The 23863-nt window shown below is 42.8% G+C and overlaps 2 protein-coding genes across 2 annotated transcripts; one reads left to right on the forward strand and one right to left on the reverse strand.

Moving 5' to 3' along the window:
• Window positions 1-50: 50 nt before the first annotated feature.
• On the reverse strand, window positions 51-11106 carry usp5 (ubiquitin specific peptidase 5 (isopeptidase T)). The gene is made up of 20 exons (XM_053432762.1): window positions 10842-11106; window positions 10177-10305; window positions 9970-10036; window positions 9740-9867; window positions 9279-9424; window positions 8807-8991; window positions 8290-8384; window positions 7070-7263; window positions 6832-6903; window positions 5966-6053; window positions 5748-5873; window positions 5505-5658; window positions 4447-4609; window positions 4271-4359; window positions 3641-3769; window positions 3026-3169; window positions 2716-2852; window positions 1740-1887; window positions 1473-1557; window positions 51-942 (listed from the first exon to the last, which is right to left on the reverse strand). Exons 1-20 carry the CDS (start codon window positions 10947-10949, stop codon window positions 849-851), a joined length of 2481 nt encoding a protein of 826 aa, XP_053288737.1. The 5' UTR covers window positions 10950-11106; the 3' UTR covers window positions 51-848.
• A 746-nt stretch (window positions 11107-11852) lies between these two features.
• p3h3 (prolyl 3-hydroxylase 3) lies at window positions 11853-19030 on the forward strand. Its single transcript, XM_053433437.1, has 16 exons — window positions 11853-12428; window positions 13238-13422; window positions 13576-13734; window positions 14364-14556; window positions 14655-14786; window positions 15254-15387; window positions 15646-15735; window positions 15818-15870; window positions 15954-16033; window positions 16121-16248; window positions 16338-16433; window positions 16516-16666; window positions 16793-16910; window positions 17428-17503; window positions 17581-17721; window positions 18580-19030. Exons 1-16 carry the CDS (start codon window positions 12134-12136, stop codon window positions 18751-18753), a joined length of 2205 nt encoding a protein of 734 aa, XP_053289412.1. The 5' UTR covers window positions 11853-12133; the 3' UTR covers window positions 18754-19030.
• The last annotated feature ends 4833 nt before the right edge of the window (window positions 19031-23863 follow it).

Here is a 23863-nt window from a genome sequence, read left to right on the forward strand (position 1 = left end):
GAAATCAAAAGAAAGGAGAATAGGCAGTAGAGAAAAAGAAATAGGCCACATGACAGAAAGACAATTCTTTATTTGTCACAGCAGAAATAACAAAGGATGTTTGCAAAATAAAAACCGCACAAAAAACACTCAGGTATCACCCTCACCAAACCTTTAGAAAAAAACAAGTTAATTTGGTGTTTTGACTTTTTTTATTATTTAGTTTTAACACGCATTTGAGCTTTTTCTTCTTTAATGTTTGATTTTCTGACATTTCCTCTTGTTATTGTAGTGGAAGTGTTTTCACATCCTCACTGAATAAGGCGGAGGAGGAAGAGGAGGAGGAGGTGGTGGTGGTGCACGGCCGCGACTGCGAGACCAAGCTGCAACAGTCCAATAAAAGAGGCGGGTGGAGGCAGTAATTTGACGGGGAGGGGCAGTGACTACTGACGGCAGTAGAAATCAACAGGAAATGGATTCATGTGAAAGTTAAGAAAACTTACTAATAAAGAGTGGATGGACTTGTTCCGTGGAGCAGGTTCTCGGAATTATCTGGATGCATTTGCTGAGAAAACAGATCTCAGTTTCAATCAGAAAAGTTTTCCAGATAAATAAAGTGACTGTGCTCACAGAACAGGCCCCCGGCTCGTCCCCAAGCCCCAAACACCTCATCTGTACATCTGCACCAATTGATTTGACTGTGTGTATATTTGCAATCGGAGAGATTTATTTACATGTTTTTATCATTTTGAAGCAAGCCAAAGCATTTGAGCTTGTTGGGGATGCGACTTTTCATGAAGTGTTGTTGTTGCGTTTGTGTTAGCGTCCACAGCTCTCCTCCCTCACGCCAAGCAATTTGCTCCGATGTCTCAGTCCGCCACCCTCCGGTAGAAGTAGAGGTATCCCAGGTCTTTGGGAGGTTTCTCTGAAGCACACACCTTCTGATCATTGAAGATGACCCACCTAACAAACAGAGGATACAAAGTTCAGAGTCTGGTGACACCTGCTGTTACCAAATAACTAAAAGCATATTAATAGATAAAATATTAAGTTATTGTTCAGAGAAGAATCCACGGGTACAGATGGGAATACTTGTGTTATCCAAATAGATTTCCAAAGTATATTTAAAACCATTAACATTGTGTTGAACAGCTTAATTGTTTAAACCAGACCTGGAGTTTGCTGCCCCCTGGTGAGGAACCATGACTCCTGCTACATAATATTTTGAATATGATTCTTTAAAGACATTTCCTCCATCATGACCAATAAATGGTTTGAGAACATAAAAGCATATCATTTCTTAGACTGTGACTAATTTGTATTTCCGTTGCTTCTGGAAAACAGGTAAATATAAATGCAATTTATTAAATTTTCTCAGTTTAGATTTTCTCTCAAACTTTTTCCTTTGAATTTAAAAAAAACGACATTTTGATGCATTGAAAGAGTAAAATATTCCTGTGAGTTCGAAACAAGTGTGAAAAACCCCAACTCACTGCTGATCCTTCTTGATGTGACAGACGTAGTGGCCGCACATTGTGCTCGTCCCCATGTGACTGATGAATGCAAAGAGCTCGTACTCTGGATAAACAAAACACAAATTCAATCAATACTATAAAATAGATTTGATGGATACATATTATCAAAAGTATCACATTGAAATATGATTGCTGAAAGAACAAAAGACGTCAGATGGAAAATCTGCTGTTGACACAATCTGAGGTGATAACTGTTCTGAATGCCTCGGTCTCTCTTAGACTCACTTCCTGGTCCGTCTCTGACTCGGGGCCCAGGGGGCGGCTCCCTGCCCTCGCTCTCTGCAGCCGAGCGGCCTCCTTCAGACACATCCATGGACTCCAGGTCATCCAGGTGCGAGAAGATCCAGTCCACTGCACGCTCCAGTACATTACTCTGACAAACAAACACCAGTTGGGAAAGATGGAAACGGCAAATCTATAATCAGTGTGAGTTCTTTTTAAGTACAATATTTTATGAGGTAGAGGACACACTGCAAAATACATCAAATGGATTGTAGTAATTTTGACCCATAAAGGGGAAGCTGCATTTATGTTTAGTGGGGTTGTGATACTTTAATAAATAATTCAAAAATACTGTGATACTTTACTATTATAAGGAGCCAATAGTTAACGATGTCAATATAATTTAACAGCAGGCGGCTCTAAGTACTTCCCTTCCACATAAGTGGCAAGACATAGATCCTGATTAGTGTCTAATGGTGAAAAACTATATTTAACTAATCTAAACAAGCTTTGTTTTCTGTTTGAGTAAACGCCGTATGGAAATTTGATGTTAGTCACCTAGTGCTTCTCAACTTTTGCCCACTAACTAATCTCTGGCTGTTTCATTTGGATATGTAGTCAAAACTGTGGTAGCCAAGGTTCTTAATAATACATCCACATAAGAAGTATGTTTTTAACGTCTGTACTATTCATCAGAACCACAAAGGTCCTTTAGACATAGTAACTAAAAGACATACTTGCTAGTATTTGAGAGAGTGAAGCCCAATGCAGCTTTAAGTTAAATCCTGTGACTCATTTTGTTGAGGTATAGAAACACACTTGGGGGACTTTCTCCAAGAAAGACAAAAACGTGGCTTCATTGCTGACTGAATTCAAAGACGGCAGCTGTGCCTGTATTGGCCCAGTTCGACTTTGAGTCTAGCCGCCTGTGAAATTAGTAAAAGTCCTCATCTCGAGCTGGACGGAGTTGGATTCTCACCGTGGCTCGGAGTGCTTTGGTTGCCTGGTCTCGGCTGAAGCCCATGGAGACGATGGTTGCCAGGTGCTCCTCGGAGAGGCTCTCTGTGGGAGTGGTGCCGGAGCTGCAGCCTGGCAACACCAGGGGGGCCGAGAAGTCTGTAGCCAATCAGAAGGAGTACATGTGAACTGATAGGAGCCGTCAGACTGATGCTTTGCTTACTGGTGAATTCCCATTGCTCTAAACATGTAAAGCGTCCTTGGGTCTCTTGATAAGCACGGAATAAAATGTTTTAGTTGTTATTATTATTAATAATATTATTATTACACACCTGGGTCATCCATATGGCCCATGATCCAATTCATGGCAGCATCAGTTCCAGTGTTCCCAGTGTAGTACACTGCTTTCCTGCAGGCCTCCAGTGGGAATCCCATTTCACATAACTGAGACAACGTGGAGTCATCAAGAACTGGAGCTGAGGGTTGAGAGGAAACACTTGAATTACTTGGATCCATTTTTGGAAAATGTATTTGGTTTTGTTTGTTTTCATAGAAATACAATAATTGTTGCTCTTGTTTCTTGTGTCCGGAGCACTTCCTCAATATGAACAGAAGTTAAAAGAACAAACAGGTAAAAAAATATGGTATAAAGAAAATATTGGAAACCAAATCATATATAACTACTAAAAGAAAAGCATGAAACATGACTTCTTTAATTTAAAATGCAACGAAAACAACTTCACATGACACAAAAGTAACACAAATTAATGGCAAAGGACGGACTCGAGAAAACAGAAAAGGCAGAAAAGAAGAAAAGTGGGAAACAAGGGCAGACAAATAAGAGTGTCACAGAGGAAGGAGTCAAAGAGCAGAAAGACAGACAGACTGACACAGCAGTGGGGAGTAGAGCGAGTCGTCCTCCTCGTTGCCATGGAAACCCAGGATACCTTTAACCTCCATATCAGGGGTCACAAGTGAGGGCGGGGCCACCTCTGGTAGAAGCTCCTCCCCCGGCTGCTGGCCAATGGCATGAAGTGCGCTCAGGTCCAGAGTGTCAGGAACGTCTATGCTCACGTCTAAACGGAGGGGAGAACAAAATTAAAATCACACCTCTGCAATTCAACTATAAAAAGCTCCTGGGATTTGGAATGCATTTTTTTATTTTTTATTATTATTATTTGTTGTCAGTATAATGGCATTAGAAAGATATTTAATCGAAAAAGAGATTTAAATGACCATCTGAGCACTAGACAAACCAACTATCGGCCGTTGGGACCCCTATTCCTTACCTCCCATGTATTCTAAATTGCGATTGCTATGGTGATGATGATAACAGGGGTGACATCAAAGTGACATTGCTTTGTAACTAGAACCCATGAAGCCCACCAGGTTATTGTTTTAGATCAAACTTATGTATGCGATTCATATGTTTAAAAATGTTCCAGGGCCAATAGACTCTGAGGCCTAGTTTGTCTCAGTGAGCAGATTTCCATCTCTGTCAAGAATACATAAATGTACGTACAGTAAGAAAACTAAACATCTCTGCAACAAAAACATTTAATAAAATATTTGATTACCCAGTTTCTTGGGTACCCAGTCAAGGCCAATGGTAAACTTCTTAATCTGGATCACCAGGTGGTCGGGGAAAGAGGCAAAGCGGGTTGTTCTGAAAAGAGACAAAAGCTGATGTTAACAAATTCATTGTAAGATTTGATAATCTCTTTCATGCTGTGAATGGGCATAACTTTCATACTTGGTAGCAGTAGTTTTGGCTTGAACAGCTGAGCTCCAGAAGTCGGCGAGGATCTCGGGTTCACTGAGGGCTGCCATGCAAGATGTGAAGGGGATTTGTGCGCGCACTGTCGGGGCGGATGAGTCCCCCTCCTCACGCCGGCGCTCTGCCTCCTGAAGCTCTTCTGTAAAAACAATAAACAACGTTTGAAAAACAATTGAAAGAAATATGAGCCTTTAAAAAACACAAAATTGTTATAGAAGTATTAGCATTACTCAAGATACAAATGCAGGATGTATTTTTTGGTCACAGGGGATCAAATATCACTCATACTATGGCATTATCTGAGCACTTTATTGTTTAATCCCTAAAATTATACATAACACTTTAAATAAGAGTTAGACTGAAACTGACCAGGGAGAAATATCAGCTCATATTAGCTTACTGCAAACATGTAAGAGATAAGAGAATAAATCAGTTTATCATTACAATGTCAGTGCATACACAAATAGAACTTCTCAAATATCGATATCAGCCTAAACAACTACTGCAAATAATATCAGCTCTGGTTTTTATAGCTGATTAAAAGATGCAACAAAGTGGATTGGGTCAAATTTTTGACTTTGAGGCTTTTAACATATGATCAGTGGACGAATCACTTTGCTATCTAATGAGCAACAGCTTTCCTGCAGGGAAAGTGAAGGGACGCTTTACCTGGTCATTGCTCTATCTTGTGTATTCAGTGCCATTTGGATTGTATGCTTTACTGCTGGACCCCAATGCCAGTCAGTTTAAAATGTAATATTGATCGTGACCTTTCAATATGCGACGGATGAGAAGACAGCTGTGCATGATGTCATAAAATGACCATTTCTTACCAGGATAACTGATTTCTTTATTACACTGCGAATTAAGCTAAAATGAATTATTCACAAATCATCTTTAGTGGCATTGGGGCAGCTTCCTTCAACACATGTTGGTGATGTAAACCAATGCTATTCTTTGCCTCTGCACCCCAACACAGTGGATATTACTCAGCATGTGTAGATCTGGAGAGTGTATTCCATTAGCTCCATCACCTGTGTTGGTAGCCTGGTCCATGGGCACAGGAAGCTGAACGATGTAATCTACCCGCTGTGTGTACTTGGCTTTCTGTGATTGCTCACACACGATCCTCTCCTCCACCAGGAACCTGAAGGCTTCAGATGGGTTAGGCCCGGAGCGACAGTTTCTCTAAGGGTCAAAAGAAAGACTGTTATAAGAGAGGAGAGTGATAATAGAAGCAGTAAAACAACAGAAGCAACTGCAGACTGCTACTTTACCTCCACCATGTTAATGTAGTGCAATAAAAACTCATGAGCATCCTGTTGACGATTGGTGGAGAACTCTGGGTGGCCCCGTCCAATAAGTGCTTTAAACATTCGGGGTGCTATGCCAACTTGGTCTCCCTGCAAACAAAGCATGAACAGTCAGATTCTTCTAATGGTGAGTTTTTAGGTAAACTGTATTCTCACTCATTTCTGAATGTAAATCCTCTTACCCTGGGTTCAGAGGCACCGTTCTCATCTCCAGGGTCTGATGCTGGTTTGCAGTACTCTCCTGACAACAGTCCATACCCGAGCTTGGCTCTGAGATAAACAAACAAAGCTGACATCAAATATTACACAGGAGGAGGAGTTGAATATAGATCTGAATGTATTTTTTGGCTTTCAAGCAACATGTTGAAAAGTAAATTGGGAAGAGAAGTCTTTCACTCAAGTTTCTGTATCACTATAAAAGTAAAGATAATTTGGAATTAGATGTTATACACAATTTGCAAGATATTTACAATTTTGTATTTAAAAATATTAAAGCACTGTGTAGACCTGACTGTTAAAGGTGTCAAGTTACATAGTAAATGCAGCAGACTGTACCAGACTTAAGTTTCACTTTTGTTTTCACAAAAAGAGGCTCCATCAGGTTTAGATAAGTCACAATAAAAGCAAAGCTCTTGTCTGTCAATATCAGTCTATCTAAAACTTACCAATATCAACAGAGCTTTTCAGTTTAGGAGGACAAAACAAAGGGGAAAAAATACTTTTAACATAACATAAAAAGACTATTAGTGGTTGACAGCTCACACACAGTGTATGCTTGTCTTATTAATGTTGGTTGATGGTGAAAAACAAAACCAAGTAAGATGAACACAAAAGTTGTTTAACTCTGCACCATTGACTGTCTATAAAAATGTCCAGCTCGCACACCACAGAAAAATTTACATTATAGGCCTGTTTGAGGAGGGCTCACTAATGACAAGGAATAATTCTGAAGTAAACTCCAGAGCTTTACCACAGGACAAGGAAACAGAGGTAGTGGTAATAAAAGAGCTTATCGTATAAAATTCAGGAGCCAAGTTAGGAGACTCACACTTGGGTTTTGAAGTCCTGGGTGGGGTCACTAGGAGCTTCATCGATGATCTTGTCAATGTTGGACACGTACCTGGAAGACATCAACATGTGAACCCAATTCTTTGCATTCAGTTAATGTTGGATAAAAACATTTCAAAGTTGAGCTCTAAATCAAAGACAGGAGCAATAACTTATTCACCTCTACTTCTGTAATCATGAATATTGAAGCATTAACAAAGTGTATATAGGGTACTGACTTGCTCTGGAAGTCTGGGACAGTGAAGAGCACTTGCATGACAGAGTTGAGGTAGCAGCTGTTGCCCAGGTTCTTCATGCCAGTCAGGCCGGGGCCGAACAGGGGACGTAGGGTGGTCCCTGACTCCTGGATCACCTCCCACTCTCCCACACGCTGGTTCACTGCAATCTCCAGCTCTGTCATAGTCCGCTCAGTCTGAGGGCAAAGCAGTCAGTTGTATGAGAAAATGCAGGATGCAAGGTACAAGCAAATCAAATCTTGCTACAGCCCCCCGACAATGTTTTGTGAATGATGAGAAAAAGTAGCCAAAATGAAGAAGTGATGACAACAGACAGAGGAGCAAGAAAATACATCAACACTACACTTAGCGCTGCACTTTTCCCATTGCTCCATTGAAGCATAACTCCTCCACCCCCTGTCAGTGCAATATCATTAGGCCCGTGCTGCAATACATTAGCAAGACGAGAAATAACATTACAGTACGCAGTGAGCGCCACAGAGATCATAGAGATTCTGTGTAGACTGCGCTCTGCATAAGGAGAAGCAGATGGCACAAAAGTAATGGTAGCAGGAAAACAAAGAAGAACAGGTGTGGAGGAAATTATCTGAAACTAGGGAAATTAGGTAGTTATGATGATGTGTATGGCATCAAAGTCAAGCCAACAGGGAGACAAGTAGTGTAAAAATGGCTAAACAATGTTATATTAATTAAGAGTGTACAACCAAGAAAAAGAAAAGTTGGCCAATTATAACTAATAACAGGGTTTTTGTTAAAAAGATGTCAGTGTGTTGCTTCCTAGAAATAAATCCCCAAATCTCTTCTGGTTGTCCATCTGTCCTACAATTTTCTTGACATTCGTTCAACTGATCAACTTCAAAATTGGTGGGTGTGATTCTGAGACCAAGGAGGTTCAGTGTCGACTTTGAAGGGTTTTAGAGGAGCAGTTGTCGAAACCACAACTCGAACCCCCTATTTAATCAAGTAACACTATATAATCAATGTCTGCTCTGTAAGGCAGAGCCAGCAATAACTGTGTAGACGTCCGCCAACAAGGGGAAAAAGCTGTATCTCTCTGACTGAATTTAAAACACTTGGCTAAAAACGTTCATCTATAAGTACAGGGTCCGATGAATAAAAAATTACAGATTTTAAACAATGGTCAACGAGAAATAAATAAAACAAAGTAACACATGTTTCAACTTAAGACTGTAATAAGTTACCTTCTCCATGGTCATCATGTTGATGCCAAAGTGTGCAAGGTGCTCTGGTAACTTGGGATCCAATACCATGTCATCCTCATCATAGGAATACACATCTGGACATACAAAAGATTGTGTTATCAGTCAATTTATGCTTAATGTGCTACAACATACTAACAACTACTAGGGCTGTGGAGATAGACCTGTTTTCCTATCGCTATTCTACATTTTTATTATTTTTCAAAGTTGGAGTATTACAATTATGTTCAATTTAAGTTGCCTCAATGTACTTTCACATATGAATTTCCAGCATATAACTAAGACTTGCAACATAGACATGGACTCATGGGTGCACATCCACTAACACACACTGCTCGTACTGCGTGTATATCTATAAAATAATACAATTGTTAATATAGCTAAATTGCAGCATCGTTTCTCCATACAGGTCAAGATTAAATACTCACGGAGACTCACCAGGGCAAAGACTATGTCCTTGATGTGTAACAGTTATATCAGTGTCATGCAATCCATTTACCTGCTCCATCGGGAGTGATGGTGCCGAGTTTGACAGCGATTGGGTATCCTGTCTCCTGGAAGTGAAGAAGGGCGTGGTTGTTTCCCCCAGAGCCATCAAAATATCTACGACCACACAGCAACTTGCCGTCTGTCAGGTTCATCCAAATATTCTCCTCGAGGTCACAGACCTCACACCGCCATCCACTTAAATGATGAAAAGAAGAATAAGTAAGTGAGTAGTGAGTGTCGAACTGAAAGGAAATGTTTTATTCTTGCAGACCCTGCTCTCCAAGATCCTGAGTTTTCAAATGATAAAACTGAATAGCTATTTCTATCTTAAATGTGTATCATAGGATCAACAAGATTTATAAACTAATGGCACCATGGATACAAATTTCAAAAGTGCTACTGTATGGACAGTCTATTTGCTAACTTCAATAGAACATGTGTAAATACCAGGGTTATACAAGACAGGGAACAGTTCTTCTTACCTGGGAGGAATCTTGACTCCGTTATCCAGCTGTTTAAGGTCAGTAGCATACCTCGACTCCTGTCTCACCTCTCCATCCCACTGTTGAACTTGTAATGTGTGAGACACTGAGTCAGCTGCCATGATACCCGTCATTGACAGGGACACCTTAAGGAAAAGAAAATGTGTCAACAAATTAGACCTAAGCGCTCATGATGAAACTCCTCAAGTACTTGATTACTGATGGTAACAAGGTTTATTACACACACTGTGCATCCCTGTGCTATTAAGTGATATTTCTACTACATGCTGTATGAAGGCTAACTTGTCAAAGATCTCTGAAGATTGTTTATGTTTGCATCAAGCCCCTGTGCTATGTCCTATTGGCATCAAATCTAACAATCTAACAAGTACTATATTGCCACATAAACATGACAGAATCTGAATGATTTCTCTTGCCAGATAAAAGACAAGATATCTCACCCGCTCTCTCACAACGTCAGGCATGGTTGCAAGGCCCTCTGAAGTCACTTCCTGTCTGTCAGGTAAAATGACCACCTTTACATCCTCCTCATACAGCTCCTGCTCCACATCAAAACCTCCTTCGATACCTGGACACACCAGACACAAGAGGGCAGGTAGACATGGGTCAGCTTTTGAAACAGTACAGCTGGATATTACCTGTTTGCATCGATACCCTTTCTCGTGCTCACCTATGGCCAGTCTGGTGGGCTTTTTCTTTGGCGGGTGTCCAGATCCTGAGTTGACATCCTCTTCCTTCTGTGAGAATAACATAGGATGTCAGTGGGTGTTGGGATTGGTTGGCTGGAAATGAAAAGAGATAATTCTGATGCAAAACATTGATTTGAAATGGGTGTCAGTGGGGGATGAGGAGTCGGCCCCGGTCTTGAGGAATCCACCTTAGCTTTGCGAACCCGGGTGATGTGCAAGTAAGCCCTCTGGCCGGAGCGAGCGTGGTGCCTGTCCACATACTGACTCCCGAAGCCCAGGAAACTGTTCATGCACACATACAGTCCTCCATCACTCTCCTGCAAAGAAGACACCGGCAATGGTCAACATCACAAAACCTGTTCCTTTCTCACTCCATCGTGACACCACAAAAAAAAAAGTCACAGCATCAGCTGCTACACATAAGCAAACAAGCTAACAACAGCTGCATTCCAGCTAAACACTGGTTTAGTACTGGGATATTCAGCTGGAAACACTGGGATGCATCTGTGCTGCGTTGTATGAAAAGAAAATGAGCAGACCCTCAACTGATGTGTCCATAAAAACACCCAAGTCAGCTTGCTAGCTAGTTTGACAGCATACCACTTACACTGACACGGCTAGCTAACTAGCTAACTTAGCTACGTTTCCGTTACAGTGCGTTATTAGCTTAGCTCGCTGCTAGCTTGCTAGCTAGCCACAACAGAAATATGAAGGAAGCCGGAGCTTTAAAGTGGAGCAGCGCAGACACAGCGTCAGACGGGACAAACACGGGAGACGCGGGGAGGCAGGGAGGGGGAAATGAAAGCACAGTTTGGAGGCTGGCGCTGTGGTTGAAGCGGGGAAGATGGCTCACCGGAGAGGAAAATGACAAGGCGCATTCGTCTTTGTGGACGCGGTCCCCGGGCTTCGGAACCCGAATTGTGGACAAAACCGACATCAAAACCTCCCCAACGTCCGCCATGACGAAGTAGCTGGCTGTGCCTTGAGTGTGGACCCCCGGCCTCTGGATTCCCCGGCTCGGAAGAGTGTCTAGCCCGTGTTCTGGTGCGTGTGTTGGGCTGAATGAATCATGAGACGCTGCCTGGTGTTGAACGAAAGGCCGATTGAACTATGCTGCCTGCTGGATACCGTAATGTGTAGAATAACTGCACCCGTCGAGCTTTAGAACACAATAACTCTCCCATCTATTAAAGCTAAGTTATTGGTTAAGAATACATGTGGATCGTCGATTAATCAATACATTAAACCTGTTCTCCTGCATGTATTGAATCTATCTCATTATATTTACCAGCACAGTTTTGAGATCTCTGATGTTGTATGTGTTTAATTCTATTTCATGCCCCTTGTTCTTCTCCTCTACAGTTATCAGACAGGTTTGATTTCTTGATACTTTAAATTCTAACTCGTTCCATACTGCCCTCCAACGGGAGGAACATTTCTTGCATAAAAACAACTAAAATTTTGTAAAATATATGTTTTTTGTCAATAAATGTTAACGTTATCCAAACTCTACCTCTAATATTTATCTCCATACCCATTTGTGAACTACTGCCCTATGCAAATGGTGTATTTGAATACGTTTTTAAGAGTTCTATTGGGAATCTAGATGACTATGAGGACCCTGGCAGTTTACAGTATTTTCATTGAGTGTGTGGCTTTAAAATTAGTATGAGCCCAAGAGCAGACAAATGAGTGCATTGCAAAAATCAGAATAAACATTCATCCATCCACCAACCCATCCATTCACCATCCATCCATCCATCCATCCGACACAGTTGGTTTGTGCTCAACCTGCCCAACTCGTATATTTACGGTAACTTCCGAAACACTACGTTCAAGGCTGCCTCTAGCGGCTGCATTGAAGAATACACCAACTCTGCCGTTGCTGGGAAGTTTTTAGTTCGAGTTTTAACAATCAGCTCAAAACGAGACAATAGGATTCATTTAATTCATAACAAATAAAAACGACTGGTCGCAGATGTAGAAATTAAGATGAGAATGACAGTTCCATAATATCCTGGAACGGGAGGAGGAAACTTTGGCGAACTCTCTCTTTCTTCACCAAAACTTTTTCCATAGTCCCTCCCCCTCCTCCTCCTCCTCCTCCAGCTGTGTCTCCACTCCGGACGGGTTGTCTCGGGGGCCATGGCGCAGCTCTCTGTCCTACTCTCTGTATACGTGGCGTTTCATTTAGTCCTCCGAGCATCCCTCCATGTCGCCGCGGTGGGTCCGGCCGTGGGCAGCGCCAACCTCCTGGCTCTCCTTCAGCCATATGACCGCATGTACTACAGCGGGGTCCGTGCGTACTTCGGCGAGGAGTGGGCGAAGGCTGCGGAGATGCTGGAGAAATCCATCCTGACCAAGCAGTCGCTGCACAGGGTGCGCAGACAGTGCCATGAGGAGTGTGAGGCAGCAGGGACACAGGGGCTGTCTAAACTGGGTACGTGCGGTGTGGAGAGTTCGTGTGCGCGTGTGAGATTGGGGTCGCGTTCAACAGTTCTTCAGTAGGCGTTTGATTAAATTCGCATTAAAGGTTCAGTGTGTAGAATTTAGTGACATCTAGTGGTGAAGTTTTATGTTGCAGCTGAATACCCCTCACATCACCCTCCCCTTCCAAACATGTGGTAGCTTGAGTTGTCATAAAAATTCAAAAGATGTTTAGTTTGTCCAGTCTGGGCTACTGTTAAACAACATGGCGGCCTCCATAGAGAGGACCTGCTCCTGATGTAAATATAAATTATTTAAATATAAAAAAATTGACTTCTTAACCAATATGAAGTATACCTTAAGAACATTTCCTTTATTTTTTCATTTGATTTAAAAGTTCAATAGCAATGATTGCTTAGTTCCAGTCAGGTTTGATTTATAATCAGTTCTGACTATAGTTTATGTTTAGCTTGTTGGGTAAACTATCATGCTAAATTAATATCTTTCTCAATAAGCGACAGACGACACAGAGAAAACCAAGGAGTTTAATAAAAGATTTATTAAGAGATTCAGTTCAGAATTGAAAGATTCAGAGTCATCCCAAACAAGGGCAGGAGTATCACCAATAGTGGTTGACAAGATTCACTCAAACATTGAAACCTCCTCAAGAGGGGTTTTAGAGAGTCTCAGGACTTCCCTCTCAAGCTGCTCGCAAGAAACCTCTTTCAGAATCTCAACGACTATAATTATCATTCTTATTAGACATTATCCTCCTGAGCAATATTTCACTTGTGAAAATGATTCATGTGTTTCCTGTGTTAGACTCTGCGGAGGGGAGTCTGTGGGACCTCTGGACCTTGGATTGGGTGCAGCAGAGGGCTGAGTGTTTGAGGTTTTGTGTCGGACGCTCTGTCAGCCCTGCAGGGCAGCTTCCGGTTTCCTCAGACATAGAATATGAATTCGGCACTCGCAACCCTTACAACTATCTGCAGGTCACATACTACAAGGTAAGCTGCTCTCCAGGCCCTCACACAGGTCTGTGATGCTCTAATAACTGGTCGTTTCTCATCGCTCCTGATAGACGTGCAAGTGGGCTTATCTGAAAGTGGCCTAAGCAGCTTCAACTCTCCCATTCACACTCTCCTCTTCATCCACATCAGTTGGAAAAGTTGCAGAAGGCGGCGTCAGCAGCTCATACGTACTTTGTGGCCAATCCCAGTCACCTGGAGATGAGGAACAACATTGAGAAGTACAGGCGGATGGAAGGAGTGACCGAAGAGGCCTTCCAGGACAGAGAGATCGAGAACGAGAAGCACTGGGTGAGTGAGGAAGGAAAAGGTCACTAAGACTTTATATATTGAGCAGCTGCAGTGGGTTATTTTTCCAGAAAAGTCAAAGTCAAATTAAGGAATATTTGCATAATAGTTTAATATTTGAATTTTCTATTTGAATTAATAAATGTACACTTTTACCGACATTTCAGGAGTTCCGATTTTCTTTTGGCAAATGAGACTGATTTACTGGACTCAAAGGGTATTTGAAGAGAAATATTCTGAATTTTTAACTAGGAGAGCCAACTATGGCCTGAGGGATGGAATTTCTTTCTCTCTTTCTCTCTCTCTCTCTCTCTCTCTCTCTCACTCTCTCTCTCACTCTCACATTCACTTTCTGGAATTCAACAATGCTCACAAAAGGCCTCGGTCTCAGCCACTGATTTACTCTCCTCAGACTCACTTGTTATAACATGACCCATCTTGTCTGAAATAAGTTTCAATCCTCCATGTATTAGTATCTGCTTACGTCTCACAATTCATCCAGCTCTTACCTTTCAATCAACTCAACTTCTTTATGTTTTAAACTTTATATTAATATAACAAAAGCAAAAGCAAATGAGGAAGTATCTCTATCTTTAATAGAAACATATTCTTCTCGAACCCATTAACCCCAGGACCTTTATGATGCTGCAGTGCAGTATGAGGCCTCCTCTGACTGGAGGCAAGCGTCAGAGAAATGGAAGGCGTGTGTGAATGAGACCCTGCGGCAGACGGAGGAGTGCAGGGTGCAGTGTGAGGTGGCCTCCCAGCTGCTGCCAGAGGACAGGGGAGTGGGCAGTGTGGACGGTGTGTTCCAGAAGGCTGCAGGTAAGAGAGAGAGAGAAAAGACTGAATGTTTATCTGTGACACAGACAGAGAGAAAAGACATGGTGGCCATTTTTACTTTCGTTTTCTTTCCCCTCCAGCTCTGTCTCTCTCCCTGCTCTCGTGCCGGCAGTTCTGTGTGACTCAGGTCGCCACACGACCCGGAAGGATTTCTGCTCAGGAGGACTACCTGCCCACACAGCTGGAACATCTGCATATTGCACAGTTTAAAGGTCAAGTTCAACAAGATGATTCATTTATGATGTGATGATACAATTGGAGCCGGTCAATATGCTTTCGGGGCAGATGCGAACACTGATACTAAGAAATAAACTATTTCTGATACTGATATATTCACTGATATATATATATCATAAAAAAATGGCAACGATTCCTCTTTGCTTGATGCGTCATCTTCCTCCAAATTCTCTTTATCTTAATATGGTAACACGTTCATTTTGAATCTACAAGTGTGGCTGTCGTTCAGGAGGTAAAACAGGTCGTCCAATAACAAGACGGTAGTTCGATCCCCAGCTCCTTCAGTCTGCAGATTGTGTCTGGTGGCCATGCCGGCAGTGTGTGATAGAATGAATGTGCATCGTACTGTGAAGCACTTTGAGTGGTCGATAAAACTAGAAAAGTGTTATATAAATACTGTCCATTGACTTTTATTCATTTTTCCATTCACGCTTCTCAACAGCTGGTGACATTACTGGAGCCGTGCAGACACTGCGCTCTCTTCTCCTGTTTTACCCCACAGACAAGGACTCTTTAAACAACCTGCAGCTCTACTATGAAACACTAGGAGGTGACACAGAGTCACCGCCTGCTCAGGTACCGCTCCATTTCCTTTATATTGAAATCACCACTGTAGTGAAAATAATTATATCAGTGATTGATTTATTCTCTTAATTCATAAATGCACTCAGCTGGAAGGTTCATAAGTGAACCGGGAACCAACTATTCTTGGTGCAAAATGTTTTTGTCCTTTCTTTATCCATGAAAGAATGTGTGGAATCACTGTTGAGTCATTTTATCTACACAAAGACCTAAAATTCAACTCTTTGACCAAACTTTTGTGTTTTTCTACAGGAAATTGTCCGATACTTCAGTCGCTCTTTGCAGGAGAAGAAGCTCCTGTATTTCGGGATGGAGAACCTCGACCTCAGTTTTACCGACCCAGTATGTGTCCATACCAAATAAACAGTGTTTCTGATGCACGTGCATGAGAATTTAGAAACTTTAATAATTGATTTTCATGTAGGATCTTTGGACTCCTGAGGATGTTGTACCTGAATCGCTGAGAGCGGCTTGGAGGTGAGAAATTAAGAAAAGGAAAATACGACCTGGAGCTTTGGTTTATACAATGTTGACAGATAGTTTTGTATTTCTACTTTCAGAGTTGAAAAAGAAAAAATAAACGAGAAAATAAATAAGGGCGATCAGGAGGAGGAAGTGGATGACAGTGGCTTTTTCGCAGGTGAGAGAGTCATTCCAACTCTTCTCTGGTAACGTTTATAATTCACGACTTTCCTCTCTCACCCTTTCTTACTCGCCCTCTCTCCAGGTGGTCCGGTCCCTCGTAAGGGCGTGACCATCACCATGGATGACCTGATCTTGAACGGGACCAATCGCGTAGCATTAGACGGAGTGATGACCGAGAAGGAGTGTGACCGAGTACTGCAGCTAGCAGCGGTAAGTTCACGTTGATTCACGAGTGTCAGACCTCGATCGGAAAGAACCAGGAACACTCTCGCCTTTTCATTTCCTCTCGTCTCCGATAGGCTGCGGCATCAGTTGGAGACGGCTACAGAGGACGACGGTCTCCTCACACACCGCATGAGATGTTTGAGGGCCTGACTGTGCTCAGGGCTTTAAAGGTAATAACCTCATGAACTAAATGTGAATCACATTATAATGATGTGCAGTGTTTTCAATGTGATTTTAACCTGTTTTTTACAGCTGGCTCAGGAAGGCCTGGTCAACCAATCAGATGCCAGACTGTTACACGAGCTGGGCGAGCGAGCCAGAGACCTGCTGCATTCCTACTTCAGGAGCCCCTCAGGACTCTTCGTGTCGTTCACACACCTGGTCTGCCGCAGTGCCATCGCAGGTAGATACCAAACCAAACTAAAAGCACTGCAGCGTTTCCCCTGTGCTCTGATTATTTGAACTATAATGTGTCCTGTTGTTTTGGGACAGTGATACATTTAGTTTGTTTGATTTTCTGTGCTCTCAGGGCACCAGGAGGGCAGATTGGACCTGTCCCACCCCGTCCACGTCGACAACTGCCTCCTTGAGCCGGAGACCAAACAGTGCTGGAAGGAGCCGCCAGCGTTCATACACAGAGACCTGAGGTACACACAAATACCTTCACTCAGTAACTTATGATTCATGTCATCACAAACTTCTCATATTGATAATTAAACCTTCAGACAAAATGAGAAAATGTTGTTTTATTCGAATGAACATTTCTGAATCAAGTGATATAACAAAGATTTGTTTGTATTTGACTCCTTCACATAGAAGAAGGGAGAGACAAGGCAAGATAGAGAAAATAGATGTGTTTGTTTGTTTGTTTGTCTGGTAGTTAGCATGATTATGCAAAAACTGCTGGACGGATTACATTAAGGATGCGGTATGGGTCAAGAAGGAAGTTCATTTTTCAACTTTCTCCTTGATTTCTTAGAGAGTAATAATTTGGATCTTGATGAAAAAAATCGGGCATGTTTAGGATATGTATGAGTATGTGGAATTTAGTGCAGATTCAAACAAATATCTGGATCTAGTGAATTTAAGGGGACTGCATTTATGAACTCTATTTGAGCCATTATAGTTTTGCCGTCACGCACTTCACACCTGTTTCTGTCACAGTGCTATTCTCTACCTGAACGACAACTTTGATGGCGGAGAGCTGTTTTTCACGAACAGGGATGCCAAGACAGTAACGGTGGGTCACTTTTCAACATTTCATATGAGAAAATCATTTAAAAGTCGAGTTAATGATTTTCCTCTCCATGCCTCCAGGCTCAAGTCAAACCCAGCTGTGGTCGACTGGTGGGCTTCTCCTCAGGTCCAGTGAATCCCCACGGTGTTACTGCGGTGACCAGTGGCCGGCGGTGCTCGCTCGCCCTGTGGTTTACAAAGGAGAAGCTCTACAGGGATATGGTGAGCATGACGATGGCACTCGGCAGTGACCTCCTCCTCCTGCAGTCGTGTGAGAGCCGAAGTTGTGAGATCAGCTGGAGAGAAATGCAAATCCAGTGGTTGTTTACTTGTTCTATCATAGACACACCATGTCAGGGGCCTTTTGGTTCAGCGTGGTGTTTACTCCCCTTGGGAAAATGATGTATCAATTTGTAAACTACTGATATTTAAGCTTTATAATTTGTTTTGAATTCAGGCAATCAATCATTTTGAAAAAGTGCAGTGTCCTCATCTGTAAAAAATACCAGATACTCCTCTAATAAGTTTCATAGCTGAGACAAAAGGTGATCTTGAAATAGTTCCAGTAGCTCTCCCAGTTCCGTGCTTTGTCACATTGAGCATCATCAGGCCTGTTTCATGTTACCACGGGGGCCATCAGGAAAAGTTCCAGAAAGTGTCGGGTTGATCTGACCCTGACATTCACGTTCTCGCCCATCCAGAAAATTCCAGGAAAACATTTTGAGTTCTAGACTCATCTTTACTTTTAAACGAAGAAAAAACACGTTCTCCTTCTTGAAGATAAAAAGTCAAATTCACAAGCCAGAAAACAAACCCTTACTCAGGTCAGTGCCCTCAGAGGTTTTTGCTGCTGCAGCCTTATTTGGTCTGCTAGGACCAGGGGCTTATGGTGGCTAATATTAGCCAATGTTAGTGAGGTTTATGGAAGTATTGGTGTGTAACAGGCATTAGTGAGTCAGTTTTCTGACCTGATGAGACTCGTCCACCAGTGGCACTGTTATAACTCCAGACTTTATTTTTCATGCCACAGGAAAACAATCCTTCATCTGTCATCACTGTATTTCTGTGTCTCTCCCTCAGGAGCGAGAGGAGGCAGAGGCCTTGTGGGCCGCCGACGGGCAGAGTGTGGTGAAGAAGGACGAGGAGGAGGCGAAGGGCGGCAGCACCACCGCCACCAGGAACGCTCGGAGCCAAGCCTCAAATGAGAGGAGCCGGGGGAGAGGCAGGGTGACGGGGGCCAAAGACGAGCTGTGAGAGTCCGAACTAACCTGAAGAGACTAAAACTGGAACCCATTCTCATTTGCTGCCATTCCAGTGGAAAAGACATCATCCCATAACAGAACCAAAACACCCAAAACATTTCAACTCATCTGATTTTTAACATTCACTCTCTTCATCTTGCTGCGATTTTCATGTGAAGCTGGAATGTATATACTGTGTTTATATTGTATATGATGAAGGTAAGGGAGGGAAACACGGCCCGTGTCTGATATCAGAAAAATGAAGAGAATAAAAGAGGAAATGAACGTGACTTTCTTTGCATAAGTGAGCCGTATCCAGTGAAGTGAGGTGCAGAAAGAGCCAGAGAGAACAAAAACATTTGGCAAAGGGAAAGCAAAGTTGTGTAAACTGTTAAGCGATGGCCTGAGGTCTTTCTGCGGCTGCCGGCTGATTAAACATGAGAAATGAAAGAATTAAGGTTCATCTCAGTTTTCGGTTGAGAGTTGAAACTTGATCAGACAGCAACACACCAGCAGGTGACTGAAAGTAATTACATCAGTAACTAGAGTTCCAGGCAGTAGGAGGGAGGAGAGGGAACATAGAGAGAGAGAGAGAAAGAGAGGTGCACAGGGGGGGAAGGATAGAAATAGAGAGATTACGGTTAATCCCTCATAAATGAGTGCATTTGTTTATGAAGCTTAAAAAATCTCCCATTTAGAATATGGAATAATAATCCAGCAAGAGATCATTTAATCATTCACGTCTAGTGGAGCGACACTCAACCACCCACTTCCATCTTATCCCTCCCATTACAACCAGTGTCCTCCTGTCGGGCCCCCTCCTCTGCCGCCGTCTCGTGCATTAGGTACAGAGCCAAGTACTGTTTATGGCCCATATTAACACTCTCTCTCCCCCCTGTGTTATAATCCCCCCGCCGCTGCAGAATTGGGTCGGCAGGACTGTTTAATGGAGCCTTGGCTTTAACCTTTTCCCTCCCTCACATGCTGAAACCCCGCTGCACCCTTAAAAGTCTGCATTAATCTCTGTGTAAGTAGGTGTTATTTCTGTATAATGCATCTAAGTTGTAACCCCCTAGCCCCTAACCCTAACCATGTCCTCGCACTCAGTGCCCTCGCACCCCAGCCGTCTACTGTTCCAATTAAACACTGGTTCAGAAAAACATAAAGTTTATAGTGGTGTGATGGGACGTGACGTCATACTTTGCATCTTTTTTTTATCATTAGCAGAAATTATGTAAGGCCTAACAGCGCGGTTATTAAACTAAAATAGCAACATCCTGCTGTCATTAGAACTGAGTGCTGCGTGTAGTGAGCAGTCGACAGGACCACTCATCCCTTGTGCTGCACTTCCACTATCCCACTATTTTAGGCCGACACCATTATTGAGTGGTGTCTGGCGTCACTGGATGATGCCTTACACCACTTTGAGGTGTAATAATGACATAGAGATTCGATAATATGAGTATGAAGAAGAACAATTCATGTCACAATGTTTCATTTAACTCCATAGGCCACACCCCTCTCTCACACTCTCACATCCTGCAAATCATTCAAAACAAGGTCACAGGTCTGACCCTTTATGGACTAAACCAAGTCTACTCTCCTAACAATGGCTTTGTTGTAACCCTCTTATCGTCTCACTTTAAAAATAAAGCTACAAATAGTGAAATAACAGATGTGATAGAAATAACCCGACTGGTCTGTAAATAGGAACTGAAGGTAACTCTGTGTGTCTTTATCCTGGTCGGTGTCTGTGCGTCTGCTCACAAATCGGTTTCCTTCTCCAAATCCAGGGTCAACATCTCAAGGGTCAACACTCTTTAACCGAATTCAAACTGAATCATAGAATAAACTCAGGAAGCAGGCGAAACACACTAATACACACACTTGTGCATGTGTCCATGACTTCAGAGGACATTACACAGACTTAATCTAACCTTAACCATAGTTACTATTTCCTTAACCCTTACCCTAATTTTAACCTTAACCTTAACTTCCACCTGACATTCAAACTTGTCAACACCTTAAAACGTAATGATTTGCGTTATAAAGATGTGCTTTTTGTTACCATAAGGAAGACAAGTCCCCATAATGTGGCTGTAAACAGATTTAGGTCCCCACAACAGCAGTAAAACCTGGACCGAACACACAAACACACACACACTTCAAGCCTTTGTCTTCCACAGAAATGAATGCAAGTGTGCAAATATACAAAGGCTCCTAATCTACAGTATCAGTGGAACCATGAGGCTGGTTAATCGTCTGAATCTTTTGCCTCCAGGGTTTTGCACGGAAAGTAATTATGGGATATTTGTTTCTCGCAAGAAAACTTTACTTTCTAAGGTCAAAGGTCATGATCAGCTACAGCAGAATCCTGTGGCACGTCGATTGTTTTTCCAATCGAGTTTAAATTAAATGCCAACTCGGTTATGACCAAAACCTATAGCGACCAAATATCTTACTGATATTCTTCTGTACCTCTGCATGGACGTGTTACTTGTTACATCATGTTGTCGTCAAAGCAAACAAGCTATGTATTCCACACACAGTACACATTATGCAAAATGTAAACATAGCTGCTGACTCACTGCCCTCACTGTCACCAGAGCATCGCAAAGGTCTTCAGTGGACGGACACTTCAAACACCGAGACCCTCGTCTTGCTCACCGGCACTTCAGCTGATTCCGGGCGCTGAGACCACGTGGAAGTGCTATCTCATGACAGTGAGCACAAGCTGTGCTGTTTCATAACTAATACAGGTGATTTACTGTGTTGGATGATGTGTAGCAGCAGTAGGGGACACGCTTTCTAATGGGCAAGGGGCAAACATCTAAAAGAGGGAGGTCTGAGTTCAGAGGTTTGTTTTGTACTCAGGTCCCACCGGAGCAGAACTCCAGGCCGTCGGGTGTGGCATTTGGTTAAATCGTTAAGAATGACACTCAAAACAAAGAGGTCAGAGACTGGTGAAAAAGAAGTTGAAGCACTTAGCACAAATTGAGCAGAAAGACGCCTGTCCTCCATCCTGCAGCCATCTTGCTATCATCTGATTTCCCTCTCTGCCCCTAAATGTTCTACTATTAACTTAACCCCAGGTTTACCCAACACAAACCCCCCTGCCAGACCCAGATCTTAGACACACCAGCTCAGCACCATAAAAAGCCATGTTCCCGACTCCTCTACTTATCATCCTTCCCCTCCCCTCCATGGTTTCCATCTCTTGGTTTCTGATCCGGATTCACCCAGGGCCCCGCATGTCTCGTGACCCTATAACCGTGCTCTGCACCTTGTTTGGTTTCCCCCCACCGTCTCCTCTCCCTTTCTGTATCCTTCACCCCCCCACCCCACCCCACTCCACTAACCCCCTCCCACCCATCTTTCTGTCCATCCCAGGGTTTATCCCCTCATCACTGATCTCCCTTCATCCCTCCAATCCTCATCTGTTCCTCATAGGAGCTGTGGAGAGAGTGAGTGACGGAGGAATATCCCGCTGTGTGCGACGCCATAGGTGAACGAAGCGGCAGAAAGTGTGGTGAACTTATGACAACGAGCCGAGGGAGACCGCTGGAGGAAGAGTGACTGAAGATCCACCGCCGCACCTTGAGAGGAGCCTCCTCATTGGTGAGTGGATGGTGCGACTGGATGCTGCTGTGTACACACTGTGGTCTTGGCCGTTGTGTTTGTGTGTGTGTTTGTGTGTGTGTGCAGGTCCCTCATGCTGCTAAGATGATGGATCAGATCAAAATTGAGCTTGAATCTGAAAACATATTTATCAATAGCATCCTCAACAATTTGGCGAAATCCTTTCAGCTTTTTCATAACTCTTCAAATTCAACGATCGAAAACTGTTACAAGAAGTTGAGAATCTTAAAAAATTCAACAAAGTGTATGACATCATAGTCTTGTGATCTCAAAATAATGTTGACCCGCACTTTATGAACTTGTGTGTTTTTTTGTGGCAGACACAGCAGAGGGATTTACATGGGATCAACATACAATACTGGTTTTGTCGTGTAGACTGATAATCTGAAAGGAAAAAAACAAATTCCTCTTCCTAATACTGTCAGACATAATCTGCATAATAAAACACTGCGGTAAGTTGTTTTCCTGGATGTAGAATATATGGCAGTAAAATGTAGAAGCTATGAGGCAAAATCTTTCTTCTGAATCAGAAGAGTATTAAGCACAGAGAAAATGATTCGGTCATATAGGTTAAGATTATATAGTTATATAGATAAAATCTTCCATTACATGTTATTATATGTTATGATTCAAGCCTATGATACTGATCATATGATATCATAAGGCTTTGGAAAACTGGATATAAATAACCAGACTGATATGTTAAATTGTGGCTGCTACACTAAATAAAAAGCCTGAAAATCAAGGTACTTTATCACATTTAAGGCAAAAGTCATGTAAATCCAAAATTACTAGAAAGCAGCATTGACTACAACAGTCTTATACACCCAGAGATACTTCACTCTTAGCAACCAAAGAGCAAACAACGTCTGTTGGTAGACAGAGATGATTTATCTCTCATGCCATCATGTTCTCCAACAATAGAACAACCCAATGTTTATCTTTGCAAATATTGCAAATATAAACCGCTCCCACAATAGAGGGTTGAACTCTATGTTCTTTTATAATCAAACAAACAAGAGACATATTTAAAAGTTTGCAAATGCAACTGGACTTGTTTGTGTTGTCCAGTGGCCGATGTACTAACTCATGACCCGGATTCACAAACGTGATTTTGACCGGTCGGGCCTCAAACGTCACAGTATCGGTGTCAATGGTCAAACTCAAGTTCGTAGGCCCGTCGGCTCTGAAAAGCCTCCTCACAACTCTCTCCGCCTCCTCCATACGCCCCCACCCTCATTCTCATCCTGCTATCTGCCCCCCCCCCCCCCCCCCTGCCCCGCCAGCCCACCCCGCCATCCTCTCCTCCAGCTCTTATCCAGATGCAAAGAGCAGTCAGTAATCGGATGAGAGCAGATTTGATTCAAAAGGCTTCCCTTAAAATCTCAGCCAGTCGGATTTAAAACTCACTCTCCTGCCTCCCCCCTTACCCTCCCTCCCTCCCTCCCTCCCTCCTGCCTCCACTTTTCTCTGGCTGTGTTAAT

This window comes from Pleuronectes platessa, chromosome 10, assembly GCF_947347685.1.
Source record: "Pleuronectes platessa chromosome 10, fPlePla1.1, whole genome shotgun sequence".
NCBI classification, from domain to species: Eukaryota; Metazoa; Chordata; class Actinopteri; order Pleuronectiformes; family Pleuronectidae; genus Pleuronectes; species Pleuronectes platessa.

Coding starts and splice junctions, on each gene's coding strand:
- usp5 (XM_053432762.1), bottom strand. CDS start 10,949: ATGGCGGACGTTGGGGAGGTTTTGATGTCGGTTTTGTCCACAATTCGG. Junction 5,874..5,965: donor ACGGTGCCTCTGAACCCAGG/GTAAGAGGATTT, acceptor CTTTGTTTGCAG/GGAGACCAAGTTGGCATAGC. Junction 3,770..4,270: donor CTGGGTACCCAAGAAACTGG/GTAATCAAATAT, acceptor CCCTCCGTTTAG/ACGTGAGCATAGACGTTCCT.
- p3h3 (XM_053433437.1), top strand. CDS start 12,134: ATGGCGCAGCTCTCTGTCCTACTCTCTGTATACGTGGCGTTTCATTTA. Junction 13,423..13,575: donor TGCAGGTCACATACTACAAG/GTAAGCTGCTCT, acceptor CATCCACATCAG/TTGGAAAAGTTGCAGAAGGC. Junction 15,871..15,953: donor TCGCTGAGAGCGGCTTGGAG/GTGAGAAATTAA, acceptor TTCTACTTTCAG/AGTTGAAAAAGAAAAAATAA.